The sequence below is a fragment of the Glandiceps talaboti genome, chromosome 1 (assembly GCF_964340395.1).
Source record: "Glandiceps talaboti chromosome 1, keGlaTala1.1, whole genome shotgun sequence".
In the NCBI taxonomy this organism is placed as follows: Eukaryota; Metazoa; Hemichordata; class Enteropneusta; family Spengelidae; genus Glandiceps; species Glandiceps talaboti.
This window is the reverse complement of record NC_135549.1, coordinates 19,053,906-19,078,406: the sequence shown is the minus strand read 5'-3', so window position 1 is coordinate 19,078,406 and position 24,501 is coordinate 19,053,906. Positions and strand designations below refer to the sequence as shown.

General features: G+C 34.9%; 2 protein-coding genes across 4 annotated transcripts; both read left to right on the top strand.

Moving 5' to 3' along the window:
• The first annotated feature begins 393 nt into the window (after positions 1-393).
• On the top strand, positions 394-7,835 carry LOC144434031 (sulfotransferase 1C1-like). Its single transcript, XM_078122478.1, has 6 exons — positions 394-538; positions 3,001-3,227; positions 3,728-3,845; positions 4,490-4,584; positions 6,414-6,579; positions 7,265-7,835. Exons 1-6 carry the CDS (start codon positions 394-396, stop codon positions 7,381-7,383), a joined length of 870 nt encoding a protein of 289 aa, XP_077978604.1. The 3' UTR covers positions 7,384-7,835.
• Positions 7,836-9,251: 1,416 nt separating this feature from the next.
• Positions 9,252-22,952, top strand: LOC144439360 (sulfotransferase 1C2-like). Of its 3 annotated transcripts, none has more exons than XM_078128663.1 (7): positions 9,252-9,308; positions 10,394-10,582; positions 12,667-12,893; positions 13,377-13,494; positions 14,145-14,239; positions 15,573-15,738; positions 22,730-22,952. In XM_078128663.1, exons 2-7 carry the CDS (start codon positions 10,438-10,440, stop codon positions 22,753-22,755), a joined length of 777 nt encoding a protein of 258 aa, XP_077984789.1. In that variant the 5' UTR covers positions 9,252-9,308; positions 10,394-10,437; the 3' UTR covers positions 22,756-22,952. The 3 variants fall into 3 exon arrangements, with proteins under 3 accessions (XP_077984789.1, XP_077984773.1, XP_077984780.1); XM_078128647.1 differs by lacking the exon at positions 22,730-22,952 and adding an exon at positions 16,383-17,897; XM_078128654.1 differs by lacking the exon at positions 22,730-22,952 and adding an exon at positions 16,383-17,897 and having other exon boundaries at positions 9,268-9,308; positions 10,397-10,582.
• Positions 22,953-24,501: the final 1,549 nt, after the last annotated feature.

Genomic DNA, 24,501 nt, shown 5'->3' with positions numbered 1-24,501 from the left:
GTATGTTGCCCCTGTACCAAGTTTAAAAAAAAATCAGTCCAGGCATCTCCAAGAAATAGCCCCGGACGGACAGATGGAACCCAATCCATAAGTCCCCATCCCAGACTTCGTCCGGCGGGGACTAATGATCACTATGAATCCTAGCTATTTATGAAATGCAGACTTTCGTCTCATGTACTCGAGTATGCTTGGAATCTTGTGTGGTCTGAATCCAATATCCATGCGATGTAGTTAAAATATTGAATTTACTAAAATTATGAATATGTCATCAATGATACTTCAGTCAAAATCTCATGACAAAGTTCTGGAAATTGTTACTTGACAAAATTGTATGTATTTACACCAGCAGGGAGAACTGACTATATTTTGACATCATCCGATTTGTGTAGTAAAATGTCAATCATTGAAGCAGGGCAGCCTTATCATTACAAAGGAGTTTATTTCAAATCAAAATTATTTCCAAGATCAACACTGGAGCACTTGTACAACTTTGAAATACGAGATGATGATATTTTTGTTGTCACTTATCCTAGATCAGGTATGTATGTATGTATGTATGTATGTATGTATGTATGTATGTTTTCACTCAAATTTGAGGAACTTATGCAATTTATTGATTACCCATGCAACTCCAATCCTGCTATTCAGTATACTTTGTCAAGGGAAGCTTGTATCCATTCACATGATCAGAAGAGTACTAACAATCGTCCCATATATTGGACCTAAGATACCATCCTTTTTACATTACATTTATAGTTAAGAACATACAAGTATATTAATATCTTACATCCTAATAGGGTAACTAATTCATTATTTCCTGAAGCACGGTACGTTTAACAGCTTGGCGTGATATGGTGATCCATACAGAGGAAAATGAATTGGAAGTTAATGCTTGTTCATTTCCATGCGATCGATTTAGATGTGGTACACGTCGTAATCATGCTTTGGCCCTAAGAACAATGTGGCTGTTACGAGCAGATTTACTTGTATCAGTACTAACGTAGTGTATTTTATTATATACATAGACCCTCATATTCCCAGGGTGTGACGTCAAAGTATAATAATATGAAATCCATACATTTCATATTACTATACTTTGACGTCAGACTATAGTAATATGGTCGGAACTACTTTGAATTATTGTAAACATCATCAACCTGTACAGTTGCGATGTTGTTGTTGTTGTTGTTGTTGTTGTTGTTGTTGTTGTTGTTGTTTGAAAATATGGTTTCCTTGCTATTCATGGATTGCTGAACATCGATCATTAACATCATCAGTTTAAACAGTGAACAAATACACCTCTTTTTGAAAAATCTATCGCCTTTCGTATAGCCACTAACGTACGTAGACACATGCTAACATCAACATCGTAAACACTTCCAGTTGTGATAGTTGCCCAACGTAGTGAAATCGTTGTCCATTAAATTCAACTACTGATAGAATTTTTAAAAGACTTTTGACAATGTGTTTTGAAAATTTCACAATGTTTGCGACATTTTAACTTGCCAGTGTTGATGTTTTTAGCATATGACTGAGCCGAGTTCTATACATAACCGGTGTAGTAGGCATCTGTTTGTTAGTCAGTCTTTTGGTATGTCTAATTTTTCCGATGAAAGTGTCTATATTTTGTCAAAGAATTAATCACTGCTCTTGACAAACGTCCCGTCGTTGGCAAAATGTTCCCTACATGAAAGTCAGTGATGTAATTTTACTGATCTCAACATATACGTTAGTAATAGTAGCGACGGCTGCTGTCGCAATGGTGATTACATTCTGAAAACTGAATGAACATAACAGCTAAGCGCTGTAGCCCGATCACTTCAAAAAATTAATGCGCGTTCAGCGTTTAATAGATTTGAGAATATTTTAGTTTAAAATTGTCACTTTAATAGAACAAAATAGTGGGTGTATGTATATAATAACATTCGTGCTGCATCATCTCGGACTCATGATTCCCCTATGTCTGTATTTCTCCTCGCCTATCGACTCGGAGGGATACGGTCGACATGAGGGGAATCATTCGCCCTCGATGACGTAGCACTCATTCGGAATACCGGGAGATTACATATAAGTGTTACATGCCAGAAATGTGTGGTTTTTTACATACAGGTTCGACTGTATGTCATCTTGGTGATCGTTTTATGGAACATCTCCGTCTTACCAGACACAAGAATCATAACTATCTTGTATCTGTGCATTTTATTACTATTATACTAACGATTATAGTATTTCCGATATGTCTATTTTAGGAATTTGTAAGGTTTCTGGTGATGAAGATTGATTGAGGTTGAAGGAGGAGGTCATCATTTTCCATCTCAGAACGCTGGAACCCCATTGAATTAATTATTTACATCAATCACTAATATCTAGGGCCTAAATTACGCTTCGTGTGCTTATTCTATCTTTCAGGCATGTTGTTTTTTGTGTGTTATTTTTTTTTTAATCTTTCTCCGCTTATTTGACCTTTTTAAAAAAAGAACTGAGAACTTCCGGTGTTATGTTCTATGTCAGAACACAAAGATATAATGTCAGGTGGTGACCTATTTATATCTTGCCATAGTATATTCATTGAAACGTCAGAATTGCATTTATTTATCAGGATCGAATGTCAGGATTGAATTTATTTATCAGGACTGTTGTACTCATTACTTTTGCACTCTTATGTATGTATGTATGTATGTATGTATGTATGTATGTATGTATATATGTATGTATGTATGTATGTACGTACGTACGTACGTACGTACGTACGTATGTGTATGTATGTATGTATGTATGTATGTATGTATGTATGTATGTATGTATGTATGTATGTATGTAATTATGTATGTATGTATGTATGTATGTATGTATGAATGTGTGTGTGTGTGTGTGTGTGTAGCCAGGTAGGTAGATAGGTAGGTGTATATGTTATGTCATGAGATGTATGTATTAGGGTTTGAAGTTTGCGGTTTTTCTCTTGAATTTGTGTATAACTGTACTCCTTTCTCTCTTGTCAAGGAACAACACTAAGCCAGCAAATTGTTCGCCTTGTTATGAATCATGGCGATCTAGAATCAACTGTGAAGACAAATCTTCATGATATGTTTCCGTTTTTGGAAGTATCACGACCCAACAAAGACAAACCAAACTTCATGTATCTAGACTCCATGAGGTCCCCACGACTAATAAAAACTCATTTACCTCTGGAATTGATCCCAAAACAGGTGTTTAAAAAGAAGCCAAAGGTAAACATGTTTATTGTAGGATTTGCCAAAGGTTCCCATTTCAATATTGTCAGTATTATAATGTCTGTGTCTGTGTAGCTGCCTAACTGACAGCATGTCTGTTTATATATTCCTATGTATGACTACCTCAGGATGTAGGTGCTTCATCTGTATTGATGAGACAAGTCAGTATTTTTTTAAACTTTAATACACCATCTCTTATTTACCGTGCTTTCTACTTGAAAAAAAAATGTGAAAGAATAGAACCCAAATGTCCGTAACTTATTAAATTCCCTGGTCGGTCGTCACAAAGTAGCATCTAGTATGTAAGTAATTTCCATTTTTCTATAACTTCTTCAGTTAGTTATCTTCCCTTCAGCGTCAACTTTTTGTCAATTTGAATGTCTTAACATGTACTATTGCTAGTGATGTCAGCCACATTACAAACATTATATTTTACAGCCTTTTGGCCTTGGGTTAGAGTGTAAGAGATCAGCCCAAGTTTTTCCCTTATTTTCCAGATACTGTACGTTGTTCGAAATCCTAAAGATGTCGCGGTTTCTAGGTTTTACTTTAACAAGGTGTTTGGTACTGATGATACGTTTGGTGACTTTCTTGAAGATTTTATGGAAGGGGAAGGTAAGGGATAAGTTCAAGGGGCACAAGTTGACTTTATAAGCTTTTCACTGATTCAGAAGTACAAATACTGACATAGAACCTCACTCAAAATATTCTAGAATTGTTCATGTGCATGCTATGTTTGGCAGTTGCAATTGTCGTATGGCAATGAACAACAGCTAATTTCATTGCAGAGATTTCCTCGACATTTTTATACTATAATTTGAATTTTAGATTGTCCTAAAATATACTAATAGTCATAATTATGAAGACTTTCAAATAATAGTTGTTTCCGAAAAGTGGTATAAACGCGCTAGAAATATATCAAAACTCTTATCTTATTTAGTTTCAAAATCAAGAATGGCAAGCTGGTGATGTGCCGCAGAAATTTTAGATGTGTGTTAATAGACAATAGTGAATAGTGTATGCGATGATCCACTCTCTATTATCGTTTGCAAATAAATTGGGTATAAACGGAGTACTCTGAAAAAGTGGTATGTTTCTCACTGGCGACATCTATCCCAACTAAGAAATGGAAAACCGAGTTTACTTACGAACACATTTATGAACCATCATGTACCTTTATTTTTTCATCATCATCACCTAGTACCTGTACCAGACCATAATGATTTTCTTCAATAATAAGACTGTCTCTTTATTTCCAGTTACCTTTGGGTCATGGTTTGATCACACCAAAGGTTGGTTACGTCATAGTCAAGATGAACACGTGATGGTATTAAGGTTTGAAGATATCATCCAGGTACACACTGCCACCAAAGATTATGTCAAACTTAAAAAAATAGCGCCAATGGTGCATCGAATTTAGACATTTCCTGACCAGAAACAATGTGGCCACCACATCGAATTAATGAAATATGCCAATAACTTATTAAAAGTGACAGCTGCATCAATACTATTTTCAGGACAGATGTGCTTAGGTATTGCAAATGTATGTACCAAGTAATAATGAATTTGAAGCGTGTATTCTTGATATATAGCCTTAACACTGAAAACCATTAATTACACAAATTGCTCATTAGTATTCATGGAATGTTTACCAAAACCTAATCAGTTCTTGCCATTACCCTACGGTGTACATCGTCAAAGTTTTCCTTGAATTGAGCCAGCTGTTTTAAAGAAAACGATGACACAAACAGACACACACACAGACACACAGAGACTTTCACCCACTAATACATCTCTTCCTTACGGAAGGAAAAATGCAAGCTTCCAATTTCGTATAATATGGTACATATATCAACCACAATAATACGCACCTGTCCTATGATGTTTGTTGCTACAACTTGTACCTTTAATGAGTATTTTGAATAATGAACGATATTCAGTAATTAAGCAGTATCATGCACTCTTCAAATTCTGTATAATTTGGCACATACATTAACTTATTAAAGAAAGCATGCACGTCCAAAAAAACCTGTTACCATAGTTGTTTTAGTTTAATGAGTTATTTGCATAGTTAGTGATTCCCTTACAAGAGGCATTCAGTTTAAATCTGTTTCACTTTAAGTTGTTTACAGACACAGACACAGACAGACAGACAGACAGACAGACACTTTACCATGTCTATAGCACTACCTAACCGTATCAGTTCAGTTGTGCTGAATAGGACATGTGGATATCAAATGGTTTTTTAAACTTTGAATGAGTGAAATGCTGCATGAAAATATTATGTTAAACAAGTCCATATATTTGTAACTCAAGAACAGGAAGTCATTGGTAATATAGACTGTCTATGTTGTCAATAGAATCTGAAGAGTGCTTGTGAGTGTTGAATATGATATATATAATATTTAGTAATGTAAGTCTATAATGCTCCCCTAGTAATATTGAATTCATCACTGTTATGTCCATACACTTATATATATATATATATATATAACTCGGTGAGTATCAATCTGCTAAAACAGTGCTCTATACCGCAAGGCAGAGCGTAATAGTTTTGGTAGTACTGGAACTCTTTCTTGGTTGCAACTCGGAGTTTCACGCATTGCGCGATCATCAGACAACTCGACAGGAGTTGTCTGATGATCGCGCAATGCGTGAAACTCCGAGTTACAACCAAGAAAGTTGTCTGATGATCGCGCAATGCGTGAAACTCCGAGTTGCAACCAAGAAAGAATTCCAGTACTACCAAAACTATATATATATATATATATATATATATATATATATATATATATATATATATATATATATATATATATATATATATATATATATATATATATATATATATATAAAACTATTACGCTCTGCCACTGCGGTATAGAGCACTGTCTTAGCAGATTGATACTCACCAAGTTATATATATATATATATATATATATATATATATATATATATATATATATATATATATATATATATATACAGACACACACACACATCACATATGTAATAGATATGAACTCCTTCATATTATAGGACATATGTGGCCTGATGCCATCACTATTTGATACAAATGTGTCAAGTTTCATTGAGATATTGTATCCACATGCAGACAGACACATATATAACATTACAAAAAGCCAGACTTGTGAGTTCAAATTATTGCTTATTATTTTACAGGATCTTAATGGTAATATTTCAAAGATCGCCAACTTCTTACTTCCCACCATGTTATCGTCGAAAAAGCTGGAGGAGATAACAGAATTGTGTGGATTCGATAAGATGAGAGACAATCCCCAGCTAAACAAAAGAGCTATTTCAGAGTCAACACCATTACTCCGAAAGGGTGAGATGTACATTATAACTCACATTCACTTATATGCGTGTATGTGTGCGTACGTTGTATGTGCATAAGTAATATATTTCCGAGGCATTAATCCTAAATCCCAGTAAAATACTCATCTTAAAGAAAATATTTCAACCACATGGAACCAACTGGCTAAATTGTTTTTTTTACACAAACATTTGAGAATTTGAATGTACACTCAACAAGGAAATGAAAGAAATATATCAGTAAATTAGATCATGTACGAGCCAAGTTGAACAGAAAATATGGAAAATATATACTCTGGTAGCTCTATGTCATGACACCCAGTGTCTATGTCAAGACCGCGCGTCTACTGCTTCTGCTGTGTTTCAAATATGAGTCAACCCTCAATGCTTCTAATGTGTTCAAAAAATGAGGCAAAAACGTTCATTATTGCCATTACTTGCAACAATTATTCTTTTGACATCACTGGCGCTGGGAAAATTGTTATCCTCCATTATTTTTTTTCATTCAGCAGATAAATACTCGAAAATACTCTCGTCTAGCGACTTGTAATGACAAAGCCCCCTTAGGTCAAGAGTATTGTCCTTGGTTGAACGAAGAAAGATATTGATTAATAATATCTAAATATCAATAAAATATAACAATCGGCGTTTCCATTTAAGATTACTGAAAGTCTTTTCTTGTATGTACCATCATGTAGGTGTTGTCGGAGACTGGAAGAATGTGTTCACTGTGGCTCAAAGTGAACGACTTGATGAATTATACAAGAAGAGAATGGAAGGTATTGATATTAATTTCGAAACACCTAAACTCCAGTAAATCTTCACAACTGTTTTTAGTTGTGACTGGTTTCTTTTTGTAAAATAAATCGCTTAAAGGTAGAAGGTACCAAAAAGTCATGATTATGTTTTGAAAACATTTTACTAAGAAATTTACTTAAATGAATAACAGTTGCGTTTAAAAGGGTTACAGAGATTATATAGTATTATTTAGTGACAATATTTTTATAACATGAAATCATACATTATATTTGGAATAATTCAAAATAATTTGTAAAAATTCACCTGCTGTCGAAAATCTGTACCACCGACAAAGTATTTATATAGAGCCTCTCTGAAAGTATGTATCCCACAAATAACCCTTTTCAGTTGCTCCCATTCAGTACCCATTATTTGTACTTTAGTCAAGCCTGTAGTTTGAGCAACAGTTCCTTCCCAATTACCCCTGTGGGATCAATAAAGTATTTATTATTTCATGCAGTTTAGACATTTTCTCGATAATCTTTTTACAGTTGTAATTGTTTCATCAACTGTTTTATATTTGATGTGTTTTATACCTGTTTAATTTGGGTATTGCCCACAACGTAACCTCAATGAGTTGCTTGTTGCCTGGGACTAACAATATTGTCTAGGAAAATTCCATAAGGGAAAGAGATGAACCCAGATGGCTAATGACTTTGTATTGAGACTACATGTAGTAGGCATGTATAAGTATCACTAGGGATAATGAAATCTATCACATCGCACTCAGGCAAACAAAATCAATGATCATTCGATAGCACCATTTTTAAATACACCCAAAATTATATTTTTTTAATAAATAAAAATGGTGGATATTCTGCCAATAATTACTACCATTGAATAAGAAGTGGTATATCAAACAGCAACACTATTAGGGTGTGTCTTTCTTGTGTTCTGTATCACCTTTCAACACGATTTTCGAGAAATTTATTACACTTAAATATCACAAAGTATACAGTATTCGAGAATTAAATGTCGGAAAACCAATCTCTATTCTCAATTCATGTATCCTAGATCCTTGTCTCTATAGTTACTTGTCTTTTTTCTCATAAGCCTTGTTACCATAGTACCAAGTGGCAAGTGTTGAAGGCTTAACACCCATCTGGTAGGCAAGAATGATGGACATACTTCGAATTGTATTCTGTTATGACAGAAGAGAGAAAAGCTCTTATAGTAGTAACGTATATACAGAGAAGCTTCATCATGAGGAATATTTTTAAATACATTCATGGTATGAAAATTGTCATTGTCATTAAATTGGGTCATTGGCACATGGCATTGCTTACTAGTCAATAATGATACAGTTTCAAGTTGTTGGAATATTTTCTCTACATTGGCCTAAGCTGTGCTAAGGCCTTGAGTGTTGCAAGGACAGAGTAAGTAAAACTGTTTGAGTAAGCTTCAAATGGTTTCTGTACATACCAGGTAACCATTCTCCTCCCATCGAATGGCAGATGTAAGGACTGGACTCTCTACTACTTTGACATGACCTTCTTTCTTAAACTGTTTTACCTATGAATAGATAATGATTATAGACCGATGTTTAGCACGCGTTATCCCATCTTCAATAGGATTAAAACCTCATGAAGGAAGTGGTGCTATGCTCCTTCGTCCGTCCGTGCAGCCATCCACCTGTAATACGTCATTTCTTAGACATGCAATAGCCGATTTCTTTTATTTGAAACCTGACATATCATGTGTGACACATACACGTCAAGTTGCAAATAGCAATCAATGAGAAAAAATAACTTATTACAATCTCAAAACTTTGCCCTTACGGAAGACATTCAGTTTACATCTGGTATGTTGTGAACTGGGAGTGCCGCACTTTCTCGACCTTTTAAGTTTGACGACTGAGGCTACACAAACAAGTCATGCGCAGTACAATCTCACGCGATCTCTACGTGTAATAAGTAAGAAGACCTATCAAACTTCAACTTCCAGGTAAGTCTCGTTGAATTGGGAGAGGGCATAACTGATACAGTTCAAAAGAAACAGTAAACATTGGAAAACACAGGCCTTAATCACATTCACAAACCCCTGTCGATTTTGTAGACCGATTGGGCTTCTTTTGGTTATGGGTTGCATGAACCCGGGGAGTGCATGTTGTGTACACGGATTTTTAAACCTCCTTGCTATGTGTGTGCCCACAGGCTGCCCGTCCGAATGTGTACATGTGTACACTGTTATCTCAGTATCTGTGTGCACTTTATCGTCACCTATTCTGGCAAGAGATGACTCAGAGACAGTGTGTACTTTAGTAGTCTAGCGAGGGTGAGATGGCCTAATTCTGCCCGTATACTTATTATATCGGATATAAGTGCAGTAGAGACCGCTGGAAACATTCAAAACTTGGCTTCACCAGATACTTTAACACAATACAAAATTTTGCGATTTACACACTTTTGTAATAATCTTTCAGTTAGTGTTGTTTGATTGTGTTCTGTGTTTATTTTGGTTGTTTGACGTTTAGGTCAAATCCTGTAGCAAAAATAATATAGTTAAGGGGCGAGGGAGGGCTCGTCTTCTTCGGTGTTGATAAGGCCTAATAAAAATAATTGTTTGGTTCCGGTTACCCGACCCCACATGCCTTTTCACTTCCGACTATAAACTTTTGTTTACGTATTCGAGAAAAAAATAATAAAATCGCAAAAATTGAGGAAGTCTCTCAAGAAATAGTGGGTGCGGAAACTGACATCAATTTATTAAAGTCTTCAAGAGGTGTTACCATGCCCTAAAAGACTATTCTCAGGGAACATTGATAAATGATCACTATGAATTCCAGAGTGAATTCTAGCTATTTGTGAAATGCAGACTGTCGTCTCATTTACTCGAGTACGCTTGGAATCCTGTGTGATCTGAATCCCTGCGAGGGTCTGGTGACCTTTCAGTCTAAGTAGGTCTTGCAATGTAGTTAAAATATTGAATTTACTAATATTATGAATATGTCATCTGTGACACTTCATTCAAAATCTCGTGACAAAGTTCTGGAAATTGTTACTTGACAAAATTGTATGTATTTACACCAGCAGGGAGAACTGACTATTGTGACATCACCCGATTGTGTAGTAAAATGTCAATCGTTGAAGCAGGGCAGCCTTATCATTACAAAGGAGTTTATTTCACATCAACATTATTTCCAAGATCAACACTGGAGCACTTAGACAACTTTGAAATACGAGATGATGATATTTTTGTTGTCACTTATCCTAGATCAGGTATGTATGTATGTATGTATGTATGTATGTATGTATGTATGTATGTATGTATGTATGTATGTATGTCTGTCTGTCTGTCTGTCTGTATGTATGTGTAGATCTGTCTGTCTATGTATGTATGTATGTATGTATGTATGTATGTATGTATGTCTGTCTGTCTGTCTGTCTGTCTGTCTGTATGTATGTGTAGATCTGTCTGTCTATGTATGTATGTATGTATGTATGTATGTATGTCTAGATTTGTCTGTCTGTCTGTCTGTCTGTATGTATGTATGTATGTATGTATGTCTGTCTGTCTGTCTGTCTGTCTGTATGTATGTGTAGATCTGTCTGTCTGTATGTATGTATGTATGTATGCAGGTAGGTAGGTAGGTAGGCAGGCAGGCAGGCAGGCAGGCAGGCATGCATGTACGAATGTATGTATTCATGCATGCATGCATGCATGCATGCATGTATGTATGTATGTATGTATGTATGTATGTATGTATGTATGTATGTATGTATGCATGTATGTATGTATGCATGTACATGTATGTATGCATGTATGTGTGTATGTATGTATGTATGTATGTATGTATGTATGTATGTATGTATGTATGTATGTATGTATTTATGTATTCACTCAAATTTGAGGAACTGATGCAATTTATTGATTTCTCATGCAACTCCAATCCTGCTATTCAGTATACTTATGATATTTCTGAATTAACTATCAATTCGCTTGACATCTCACTACATCTGTTTATAATAAACGTATCGATCCACTTTCATCTTTATAATTGCTAATACGTGTGAAGATTCCATTCCCATCACAATTGCTTCGTTAAGTCGTATCTGTAGTAGTGATTTGGATCTAAGGAAATCTGTCGGATTATAAGAAGTGTGACTCTGTTGAATGTCGCACGTACTTCCGCGAACACGGATATCCAGTTTCGGTTACCAATGCGTCTTTAGAGAAGGTATTATCTTTGTCAAGGGAAGTTTGTATCCATTCACATGATCAGAAGAGTAATAACAATCGTCCCATATATTGGCCCTAAGATACCATCCTTTTTACATTTACAGTTAAGAACATACAAGAATATTAATATCTTACATCCTAATAGGGTAACTAATTCATTATTTCCTAAATCACGGTACAATAAACAGCTTGGCGTGATATATGGTGATCCATACAAAGGAAATTTGGAAGTTAATGCTTGTTCATTTCCATGCGATCGTTCTAGATGTACACGGTACACGTCGTAATCATTCTTTGGCCCTAAGAACAGTGTGGCTGTTACTAGGAGGTTTACTTGTATCAGTACTAACGTAGTGTATTGTATTACATGCCAGAACTGTGTGTTTTCTTTATATACAGGTTCGACTGTATGTTGTATTGGTGATCGTTTTATGGAACATCTCCGTCTTAACAGACAAAAGAATCATAACTGTCTTGTATCTGTGCATTTTATTACTAACGATTATAGTATATGCGATATGTCTATTTTAGGAATTTGTAAGGTGACGATGGTCAATTGAGGTTGAAGGAGGAGGTCATTATTTTCCATTTCGGAACGCTGGAACACCATTGAATTAATATATTATTTACATCATTCCCTAATATCTAGGGCCTAAATTACGCTTCATGTGCTTATTCTAATTTCTATCTTTCTGGCATGTTGTTTTTGGTGTGCGTTATTTTTTGTTTATCTTTCTTCGTATATTTGACCATTAAAAAGTAAAGAATTAGAACTTCCCGTGTTTCGTTGTATGTCAGAACCCAAAGATATAATGTCAGGTGGTGACCTATTTATATCTTGCCATAGTATATTCATTCTAACATCAGGATTGAATATATTTATCAGGATCGAACATCAGGATTGAATTTATTTATCAGGACTGTTGTACTCATTACTTTTGCACTCTTATGTATGTATGTATGTATGTATGTATGTATGTATGTATGTAAGTGTGTGTGTGTGTGTACATGTGTATGTAGGTAGGTACATATGTTATGTCATGAGATTTATGTATTAGGATTTGAAGTTTGCGGTTTTCCTCTTGAATTTGTGTATAACTGTACTCCTTTCTCTCTTGTCAAGGAACAACACTAAGCCAGCATATTGTTCGCCTTGTTATGAATCATGGCGATCTAGAATCAACTGTGAAGACAAATCTTCATGATATGTTTCCGTTTTTGGAAGTATCACGACCCAACAAAGACAAACCAAACTTCATGTATCTAGACTCCATGAGGTCCCCACGACTAATAAAAACTCATTTACCTCTGGAATTAATCCCAAAACAGGTGTTTGAAAAGAAGCCAAAGGTAAACATGTTTATTGTAGGATTTGCCAAAGGTTCCCATTTCAATATTGTCAGTACATTGTACTATAATGTCTGTGTCTGTGTAGCTGCCTAACTGACAGTATGTCTGTTTATATATTCCTATGTATGCCTACCTCAGGATGTAGGTGCTTCATCTGAGAGAATTCAGTATTTTTTAAAACTTTAATACACCATGCTTTCTACTTGAAAAAAGTGTGAAAGAATAGAACCCAAATGTCCGTAACTTATTAAATTCCCTGGTCGGTCGTCACAAAGTAGCATCTAGTATGTAAGTAATTTCCATTTTTCTATAACTTCTTCAGTTAGTTATCTTCCCTTCAGTGTCAACTTATTCTTATTGTCAATTTGAATGTCTTAACATGTACTATTGCTAGTGATGTCAGCCACATTACAAACATTATATTTTACAGCCTTTTGGCCTAGAGTGCAAGAGATCGGCCAAACTTTTTCCATTATTTTCCAGATATTATATGTTGTTCGAAATCCTAAAGACGTCGCGGTTTCTAATTTTAACTTTAACGAGGTGTTTGGTACTGATGATACGTTTGGTGACTTTCTTGAAGATTTTATGGAAGGGGAAGGTAAGGGATAAGTTCAAGGGGCACAAGTTGACTTTATAGCTTTTCACTGATTCAGAAGTACAAATACTGATATAGAAACTCACTCAAAATATTCTAGAATTGTTCATGTGCATGCTATGTATGGCAGTTGCAATTGTCGTATGGCAATGAACAACAGCTAATCTCATTGCAGAGATTTCCTCGACATTTTTATACTATAATTCGAATTTTTGGATTTAAATTGTCCTAAAATATACTAATAGTCATAATTATGAACACTTTCAAATAATAGCTGTTTCTGGTAAGTGGAATAAACGCGCTAGAAATTTTACAAAACTCTTATCTTATTTAGTTTCAAAATCAAGAATGGCAAGCTGGTGATGTACCGCGGAATTTTAGATGTGTGTTAATAGACTATAGTGAATAGTGTATGCGATGATCCACTCTCTAATATCGTTTGCAAATTAAATTGGGTATAAACGGAGTACACTGAAAAAGTGGTATATTTCTCACTGGCGACATCTATCCCAACTAGGAAATGGAAAACCGAGTTTACTTACGAACACATTTATGAACCATCATGTACCTTTATTTTTTCATCATCATCACCTAGTACCTGTACCAGACCATAATCATTTTCTTCAATAATAAGATTGTCTCTTTATTTCCAGTTACCTTTGGGTCATGGTTTGATCACACCAAAGGTTGGTTACGTCATAGTCAAGATGAACACGTGATGGTATTAAGGTTTGAAGATATCATCCAGGTACACACCGCCATCAAAGATTATGTCAAACTTAAGAATAGCGCCAATGGTGCATCGAATTTAGACATTTCCTGATGAGAAACAATGCTTTTCTTTTTTGTGGCCACCACATCTAATTACTGAAATATGCCAATAACTTATTAAAAGTGACAGCTACATCAATACTATTTTCAGGACAGATGTGCTTAGGTATTGCAAATATATGTATCAAATTATATTGAATTTGAAGCGTGCATTCTTGATATATAGCCTAATTACTGAAAACCACTAATTACACAAATTGCTCATTAGTATTCATGGAATGTTTACCAAAACCTAATCAGTTCTTGCCATTACCCTACGGTGTACGTCGTCAAAGTTTTCCTTGAATTGAGCCAGCTGTTTTGAAGAAAACGATGACACAAACAGACACACACACAGACTTTCACCCACTAATACATCTCTTCCTTATGGAAGAAAAAATGCATGCTTCCAATTTCGTATAATATGGTACATATATCAACCACAATAATACGCACCTGTCCTATGAAGTGTGTTGCTAAAACTTTTACCTTTAATGAGTATTTTGAATAATGAACGATATTCAGTAATTAAGCAGTATCATGCACTCTTCAAATTCCGTATAATTTCGCACATACATTAACCTATTGAAGAAAGCATGCGCGTCCAAAAAAACCTGTTACCATAGTTGTTTTAGTTTAATGAGTTATTTGCATAATTAGTGATTCCCTTACAGGAGGCATTCAGTTTAAGTCTGGTTCACCTTAAGTTGTTTACAGACACAGACAGACGGACAGACAGACAGACAGACACTTTACCATGTTTATAGCACTACTAAACCGTATCAGTTCAGTTGTGCTGAAGAGGACATGTGGATATCAAATGTTTTTTTTAAAACTTTGAATGAGTGAAATAACTGTTAAATTACTGGTTTGCTGCATGAAAATATTATGTGACACAATTTTAGACCAAGTCCATATATTTGTAACTCAAGAACAGGAAGTCATTGGTAATAGACTGTCACAGTTGTCAATAGAATCTGAAGAGTGCTTGTGAGTGTTGAATATGATATATATGTGTGTGTGTGTGTGTGTGTGTGTGTGTGTGTATAAATGTACACACACATCATATATGTAATATATAAATATATATGAACTCCTTCATATTACAGGACATATGTGGCCTGATGCCATCACTTTTTGATACAAAGGTGTCAAGTTTCATTGAGATATTGTATCCACATGCAGACAAACAGACACACATAACATTACAAATTTTTAAAAGGCCAGGCTTTTCCAATGTGAGTTCAAAGTTATTGCTTATTATTTTACAGGATCTTAACGGTAATATTTCAAAGATCGCCAACTTCTTACTTCCCACCATGTTATCGTCGAAAAAGCTGGAGGAGATAACAGAATTGTGTGGATTCGATAAGATGAGAGACAATCCCCAGTTAAACAAAAGAGCTATTTCAGAGTCAACGCCATTACTCCGAAAGGGTGAGATGTACATTATAACTCTAATCACATTCACTTATATGCGTGTATGTGTGGGTACGTTGTATGTGGATAAGTAATATATTTCCGAGGCATCAAGCCTAAATCCCAGTAAGTACTCATCTTAAAGAAAATATTTCAACCACATGGAATCAACTGGCTAAATTGTTTTTTTTTTACACAAACAAACATTTAAGAATATGTATGTACACTCAACAAGGAAATGAAAGAAATATATCAGTAAATTAGATCATGTACGAGCCAAGTTGAACAGAAAATATGGAATATATATACTCTGGTCGCTCTATGTCATGACATCTAGTGTCTATGTCACAACAGCATGTGTCTACGTCACTGCTTCTGCTGTGTTCGAAATATGAGTCAAAACGTTCAATACTGCCATTACTTGCGCTGGGAAAATTGTTATCGTTTATTTTTTTTCATCCAGCAGAAAAATACTCTATAATACTCGAAAATACTCTCGTCTAGCGACTTGTAATGGCAAAGCCCACTTAGGTCACGAGTATTGTCCTTGGTTGAACGAAGAAAAATATTGAAGAATAATACCTAAATATCAATAAAATATAACAATTGGCATTTCCATTTAAGATTACTGAAAGTCTTTCCTTGTATGTACCATCCTATAGGTGTTGTCGGAGACTGGAGGAATGTGTTCACTGTGGCTCAAAGTGAACGACTTGATGAATTATACAAGAAGAGAATGGAAGGTGTTGATATTAATTTCAAACCAGCTAAACTCCAGTAAATCTTCACAACTGTTTAAGTTGTGACTGATTTCTTTTTGTAATATAAATCGCTTAAAGGTAGAAGGTATCAGAAAGTCATGATGTCATGTTTTGAAAACATTTTACTAAGAAATTTACTTAAATGAATAACAGCTGCGTTTAAAAGGGCTGCGGAGATTATTTAGTATTATTTAGTGACAATATTGACTTAAGCTTGTATTGAGACTTCATGTGTAGGCATGTTTAATTATCACTAGGGATAATGAAATCTACCACATCTACCACTCGGGCAAACAAAATTAAATGATCATTCGATAGCACCATTTTTAAAAACACCGAAAATCAGATTTTTTTAATAGATAAAAATGGTGGATTTTCTGCCAATAATTCCCACGATGCAGGTGTGTGTTTCTTGTGTTCTGTATCACCTTTCGACAAGATTTTGAAGAAATTTATCACACTTAAATATCACAAAGTATACAGTATGCAAGAAAGTTGCTTGATTTTGTTAAATGACCCCAAAAGTCAAGGTCACGTAAAACGGTTAAGATCCTAAAAGAAAGATTGGCCCTGATAATAAAGGAGTGTACACTTGAAGTAAGTCTTTATGTCTAAATCATTGATGTTTACTCCTGTCATTCACTAAAAACAGGATATGATCACTAAAAGTAATGCTTGTCTATATTTCTCTTCTGTATTATATGTTGGAAAACTAATCTCTATTCTCAATTCATGTATCCTTGTCTCTATAGTTACTTGTCTTTTTTCTCATAAGCCTTGTTACCATAGTACCAAGTAGCAAGTGTTGAAGGCTTAACACCCATCTGGTAGGCAAGAATTATGGCCATAGTTCGAATTGTATTCTGTTATGACAGAAGAGAGAAAAGCTGTTATAGTAGTAACATATATACAGAGAAGCTTCATCATGAGGAATATTTTTAAATACTTTCATGGTATGAAAATTGTCATTGTCATTAAATTGGGTCATTGGCACATAGCACCGCTTACTATTCAATAATGATACAGTTTCAAGTTGTTGGAATATTTCCCCTACATCAGCCTAAACTGCAAGGACAGAGTAAGTAAAACTTTTAAAGTAAACATCAAATGGTTTTTGTACATACCAGGTAACCATTCTCCTCCCATCGAATGGCAGATGTAAGGACTGGACTCTCTACTACTTTGACATGTCCTTCTTTCTTAAGCTGTTTTACCTATGAATAGATAATGATTAAAGACCGATGTTTAGCACGTTATCCCATCTTCAATAGGATTAAAACCTCATGATAGTGGCTATTTTTAGCCCCTGAAAGGGGTGCTATGCTCCATCTGTCCGTCTGTGCATCCATCCGTGCATCCACCTGTAATACGTCATTTCTAAGACATGCAATATCTGATTTCTTTAAACCTGACATATCATGTGTGACACAAACACGTCAAGTTGTTCTTTCATATATGCAAATCTGACCACATTTTGGCCATGTTTGTAGATAAAAATCAATATTTACTGCATAACTAAACCAGATTAACAGTTGTATCAACAAATGTCACAGGATAGGTGTGTATTTATTATGATTGATATATATGTACCATATTATATGAAATTTGAAGTTTGCATTTTTAAGAAACAGCCTAGGTACCTAAAATAATTAATTATGCAAATTTTTCATTAAAACTGTAAAATATACCAAATTTATTAGAGATATCTGCTTTGTTATGGTTACGTATGTATTAAATGATATTGAAATGCATTTAATTCATTAACACTGTAAGGTACATAAACAAACTTTATAGGATGTATGGAACAAAGTTTAATGTATGTAGTAAATTATATTGAAATTGAGGAATGCAGTCTTATACAGATATAGCCAAATAACCCCAAAATAACTAATAATGCAAATAATTAACATTGTAAGATACATCAACAACCTGTATAGGACATATGGGATTTGTTATGGTTAACGTATATTGAAATTGAAGTCTGAAGTCATAAGATATTGCATGATTAGTTGATTTCATTGATATGCAAATTTCACTAATTAACATGAACAGATCTCGCTCAAAAAATATTCAGGTCTAGCCATCACCCAAAACATTATATGTACCAAATTTCAGTATAATTGAGCCAGCTGTTGTTAAGAAAATATTGACACAGACAGACAGACACAGACCGACATCACCGTTTGAATACCTGCTCTTACGGAAGGAAAAAACTGTAATACGCAGAAACTCCATTCGAGTGTCTACCCCATATTATCAGATCAAGCTATCTTTTGAGACCTTGCTATCTTTGGATATCTTGACCTTTGACCTGGACCTTGACCTTCAGGGCTAATTATCAAAATCAAGCCAATTTCTACCTATCACAGACATATCATAGTTTTCACATATTGCCAATTTCTTTTAAATCATGTTTACAAGTAATATTGAAGAAAGGAACTATACACAAGCATTAATTTAGGTGCTTATTAGTCCTCGCCGGACGAAGTCCGTGTGTCTGTCTGTGCGTACGTCCGACCGTCCAGAGCAGTTTCTTGGAGATGCCTGGACCGATTTTTTTCAAACTTGGTACAGGGGCAACATACTATGGCATACATATGCACGTCAATTTGTTTTATGATACGATCCAATATGGCTGCCTGGCAGCCATTATTTTGCGAATTTTCCCTGTCCAAAGCCATAACTCAGACATGCTTGAACAGATCTCATTCAAAGTTGGTATTAGGACAGTGTTATATGACATACACGTGCATATTCATTGTTGTTGTGATACGATCCAATATGGCTGCCTGGCAGCCATTTTGTTGGCGCAGTTTTCATGTCCAAAGCCATAACCCAGACATGCTTGAACAGAGTAGTGATATCAAAAACAACCATATGAGGCCAAACAACATTAACCAGGTTTGAAAATGACAACATAAACTGCCAGTTCCTTAAAACCCAATCATAGCAGGGACTATGTCATTTTCAATGACTTGTATAAATTTTACTGATTGGCAGCCACATTTGTAGTAAACACAACTTCAATCATAGATTCTATTCAAAGACCAGCACAATTAAGCTAATACTTAGATATTGACATTCTTGATATAGACATTCTGTAGCAATTATGTGTGGCTAATGTCTTTCAGATCATGTCTATAGATAGTGCAGACCCAGATAAACATATACATGCATTACTTTTGGTGCTCATATCACTTTTTACTCAATGGCATGATTTACCAATTACCTCAAAAACGTTAATACATTGAGAAAGTGTCTAGTTGAGGGGGATACATGTATGTCTTTTTATTCTGTTTTTTAAAAAAATGTTGTGCTGGGAATTGCTCCCAGTGTTTTTCTGTTATTCAAGTTTGGGACTTTGTGACAGGGCTTTGTTGGACGCTCTATATCACCTTGCTGTGGAATTGTCAAGGCTTTCCCAATCAGTCCACAGGCTATTCCGGAATCACCCAGACCCGGCAAACATAGCACATGTGGGCTCTGTGTGAGTAATGGTCCCCGACTTTTCGAGTTATTACTCCAGGAGTCCTTCCAAATTCGCACTCATCTTGTGAGTGAGACACAACTGAGTGATGCAGCCTACCCATTGAGTCTGTAGAACACTCATCCTGTGTTTGATTTTGGTCGGTCACAGAAAAATCCCCTTTTTCTAGTGGGCTTCGACCTCCCGACTGCTAAGCCTGTGTGCTAACTACTATGCTATAGGGAGTCGGTCTACATGTATGTCTTCTATTAAGACTTGAATGTTATCTTTATGTTTTGTATACTGTGGTTTGTTTTAATTGTGCTGTTGTACTTAGTTGAGCACCTTTTAAAACAGCATCATTAACAACAATATAGACAAGAAATAAATAAGGTAGGTAGATTAAAACTAGCCAATTCCTACATCATTGCCCTACTTTATGCTCGCATAACAATGTATGTGGGTTATGTCTGCAGTGAAAGTGTGAATAAAAACATGTATACTTGTTACTTTTCTCTCATCTGGCCCAGCCACATCAAGATCTGTGACTTATATATGCATATTTGGCAATGTACATGTCATGTTATGCATGGACTGCAAGATCTGGTGAGATCTAATATTTGATACCAGAACTTTCAACCCAGATAGTTATGGGCTCCTAAGATCTGTACAAAACTGCAAAAGGCTGCAATTTTGCCAAATTTTATGACGTTAAAATAGTGCCAATGGCGTTGTAGCTATGGGTGTGGTCTTGTTGCTTGGTATATTTGCATACATTTTCAGAATGTTTATTCACTTGCCTACCCTTCCCAGTTTACATCATTGCAAATAACATGGTATGTTGTGGACTAACCTGCAAAGTCTCATTGGTGACCCAGGGCTGAAACCAATGAACAACATGGTCATGTTGGGAAGTTCAATAATACTATCACAGAGAATTTCTTTATTAAAGCATATATAACTATATTCTATGGTGGAAAAAATGTTTGTAGACATAATAACCATCAAGTAATGTTAACTCACCAAGTAATAATCTTCCATAAGTGGAAAAGGCGGAAAGCCACCTTTGTCTTGTCATGAATAAAGCTTGATCTCCATATGGAAATTCTATTGAAAAACAAGTGCACAAAATAATATGTTGCCATTTTTTTCAAAGTTTTGCATGATTCTGGATGTAATGTTGGAAGAATAGATGCCATCTTTCAGAGGTTTAATTTTAATACTTTGTAATATATACAAACCTCGATTTATTCATTGCTAGGTAAATGGCAAGGTTGAATTTCTTCACAAGAAACGGCTTTGTCTACGACAAGTGCTATTATGAAATTTGACAAGCTTTCAATCGAAGACATAGTCCCAACTTGTATGTTTTGTGGCAAAGTTATCACATAAATCTGAATGGTGTCTCAAGAGTACAAACCTTCATAATTTATTGACCAATTTGCTATTTGACCTTGAATATGGGCAATCAAAGGCAAAGGTCAAGATATGAAAAGAAAGCTGCTGTCCTTTGTGGTATAGACGTTTAAATGGAGTCTTTGTTTATTCAACTTCTTGAGTTTACATAGAAAGAAAAATGTTTGGTCATTTCATCTTGAAAGGTCACAGGTCAAAGTTTCATTAGAGACCTCATCATTAATAATGTAAGGGTAGACACTTGAATGGTGTCTATATGTATCAAACGTTTAGCAATAACAGGCGAAATGTGTTTGTTTATCACAAACATGACTACAATTTTGATATTCAGGTCAAGGTCATGAAATTAAGGGACCTGCACATGCCTCACATAGTAAAAACAAAGACATGATTAAAATATCTCTTCAAATATATTATTCAAAAAGCTATGAAGATGACCCAGATTTGGCTATTTGACCTTGAAAAATACTTCAAGGTCAAAGGTCTTAAAAGAAAGCTCATATTTGATAATATTGGTGTAAGCACTTGAATGGAGTCACTATGTATTATACCTCCAAAGTTATGATGCATATCGTGAAATTTAACAACAAATATATGGTTGCCATTCAGCCATATTTGAGTCAGTCCTTAAAACAAAGTGGTGTGCATATGTCTCACAGAGTATGTTACCTTTATGCAAGGTTTGGTTAAAATTGGTTCGTGGTGCATGCCAGAGATATGATGGTGAACGCATGGATGGACGGACGGACGGACGGAATCCAACATCCAAGTCCCCAAAGGTGACTAAAAAACAAAGCAAAACAGGAATACATAAAATCAGACATTCCCTGTCCTTGTAATAGCGCTATGAATACACACAATCATGTCCTTAATTTGTTAATTTTGACATGTTTAGTTTATAAAAGTTATCCAAAGTGAATCTGAGATACACCCCCACCCCTTCGATTTAAACTAATGTAGGTGTATAAAAATGTAGTACATGTATTCAATCATTCAATTAAACTTACCAAGGTATTTGCTTCTGATGTGAGCTCCCCATCTAATCAATTTTAATGTCCAATACAACCGTCTAGGAATATAACTGAGGAAGCAAGAAACACATTTTACAAATAACTACTGAACCATTACTATAATTAAATTAAAGTGAAAATGTTTTTAATTGCAATTTCTTGTTACGTGTACTCCTTCTCTGCTAATAATCTTATATACCTCATAGAAATGGCTGTTGGTAAAATTGTTTGTGGTGGCAGTGATACACACATGCTAATATGTGCAAGATATACTGGAAAGTTGGGTCAACATCATAACAGACAGGCTGATGTTTGTCAAATGTCAAGATGTGTCTTCTTTGTTTCTTACCTATCAGAATGGAGTGTATCGACATCAAACTGAAATGCCCCTGCAGACACACCAGGTGTTCCTAGGGTCATAAGAATGTGTTCAAAGTAGTTATCTGGTAAGGTGGTATCAGCATGGAGGAAGAGAAGTAAATCTCCACTACTCTGATGAACTCCAGTCTCTTGCTGTTTGCCTCTCCCTACCAGAAAGGAAAAATTGTACATCAATATTCACCATCTAAAAAAATAATATCTATCAAATGAGTTTTCAACCGAAAATTGCTCTACTAGTAACAGAACATTAACAGCATTTGATTTAGTGTGCTAATGGGTATTCTTTCTATGTAAAATGCAAATTCAAATTAATATGTAAACACACAATTCATATTAAAATTTAAAGACAGGTTTTGTGTTCATGACTCTTTAACAGGTGCATCAAACTTTAAATGTTTCTGTAAACACTACTCCCATCTTCAACATTTTGTCATTGGTCGATGGACCGAGTAGTACCTTGAAATAATTGCTTTAACAAATCAATCGTTTGGCTCAAATTATGTTTCTGTATTATTTTATGAATTATTTTGTATATATTTCTTGTTATTGTAGGGTATTATTTTCTATGTCACTTCTGTTATGGACAAAAATAGCTCTATTTTTGCATTTTAAATTGAAATTCATAGTGATCATGAAAGATTAGTGAGAGAATACTGTGACCATTCAATTCATTATCAAAAGAATGTATAGAGAGGCACATTTTTGGGCATACGATTCAGACTACAACAGATGCAATTAAATAAAACGCTTTTACTAGAAACATCATGATCATGTTTCACAATATGATCAAAATAACTGAAAAACAACTGTGAATATATGTCTCAAATTGTAACCCTGTTCATGATTTGATCGCAAAAATCAACAGCATTTTAGTGTAATTCAAATCTGAAAAAAAAAGTTTTTAAATAAAATTGGTAATATTGTAGCCTTTCAAACTAAGTAACACCCATTTTATTTATTGTTTATTTTAATTTGGCTTGCTACCTCTTTGGCAATTGACAAGTCTCATAGGAGATCTTGGTTCTGAACGAGCCATCTCTTCAACTGTCTCAATTGTCCCATCATCACTACCACCATCACAGACCAGTATCTCCATGTATTCAGGCCAACTACATTTCTGAACACAAAAGAAACGTTTTATTATAACCACATACAAAATTACCTGGTAAGCTTATGTATCACAGGATATGTCTTTATGAAGTTCAAATGAATCAGAACATGTTAGTTATCAATGGTGTCATATCTCCAATGGTGTCATGTAGGAATGCCATAAAATATGTCCCATCAAATTTCAGATATATATATGCCAGTAGTTTATTGAGTGTAGATGTTTTCACCAAATCCCCATTCCTATAGTTTGCACAGTTTGATTTGAATATTTACCAAGCAGACAAACTAAAAAACATGGCCACTAAACCAAAGTAATCTGGTATAGTGATTTTTGACTTTACACACACTAGTACAGAACCTGTCAAATTCATCCTTGGTTCATTGTTAATGCTTTATGAAGTACAATTTATATTAATGAAGTTCATTTAAAGCTGCTTTTAAGCTATGGGTCTATATCTTGCTCAGAAAGAAAAGAATCAAAGGCTAAAGATATCACAACAGGGGACTCTGCTCCAGGAAATAAATGTATTTTAATAAACTTTGGGTTCCATGGTGTTATTTCATGATTTCATATGAATTAAACAATCAATATTCATGACTATTTATCAATATCAGAAGGTAATAAGCACTTAAGGTT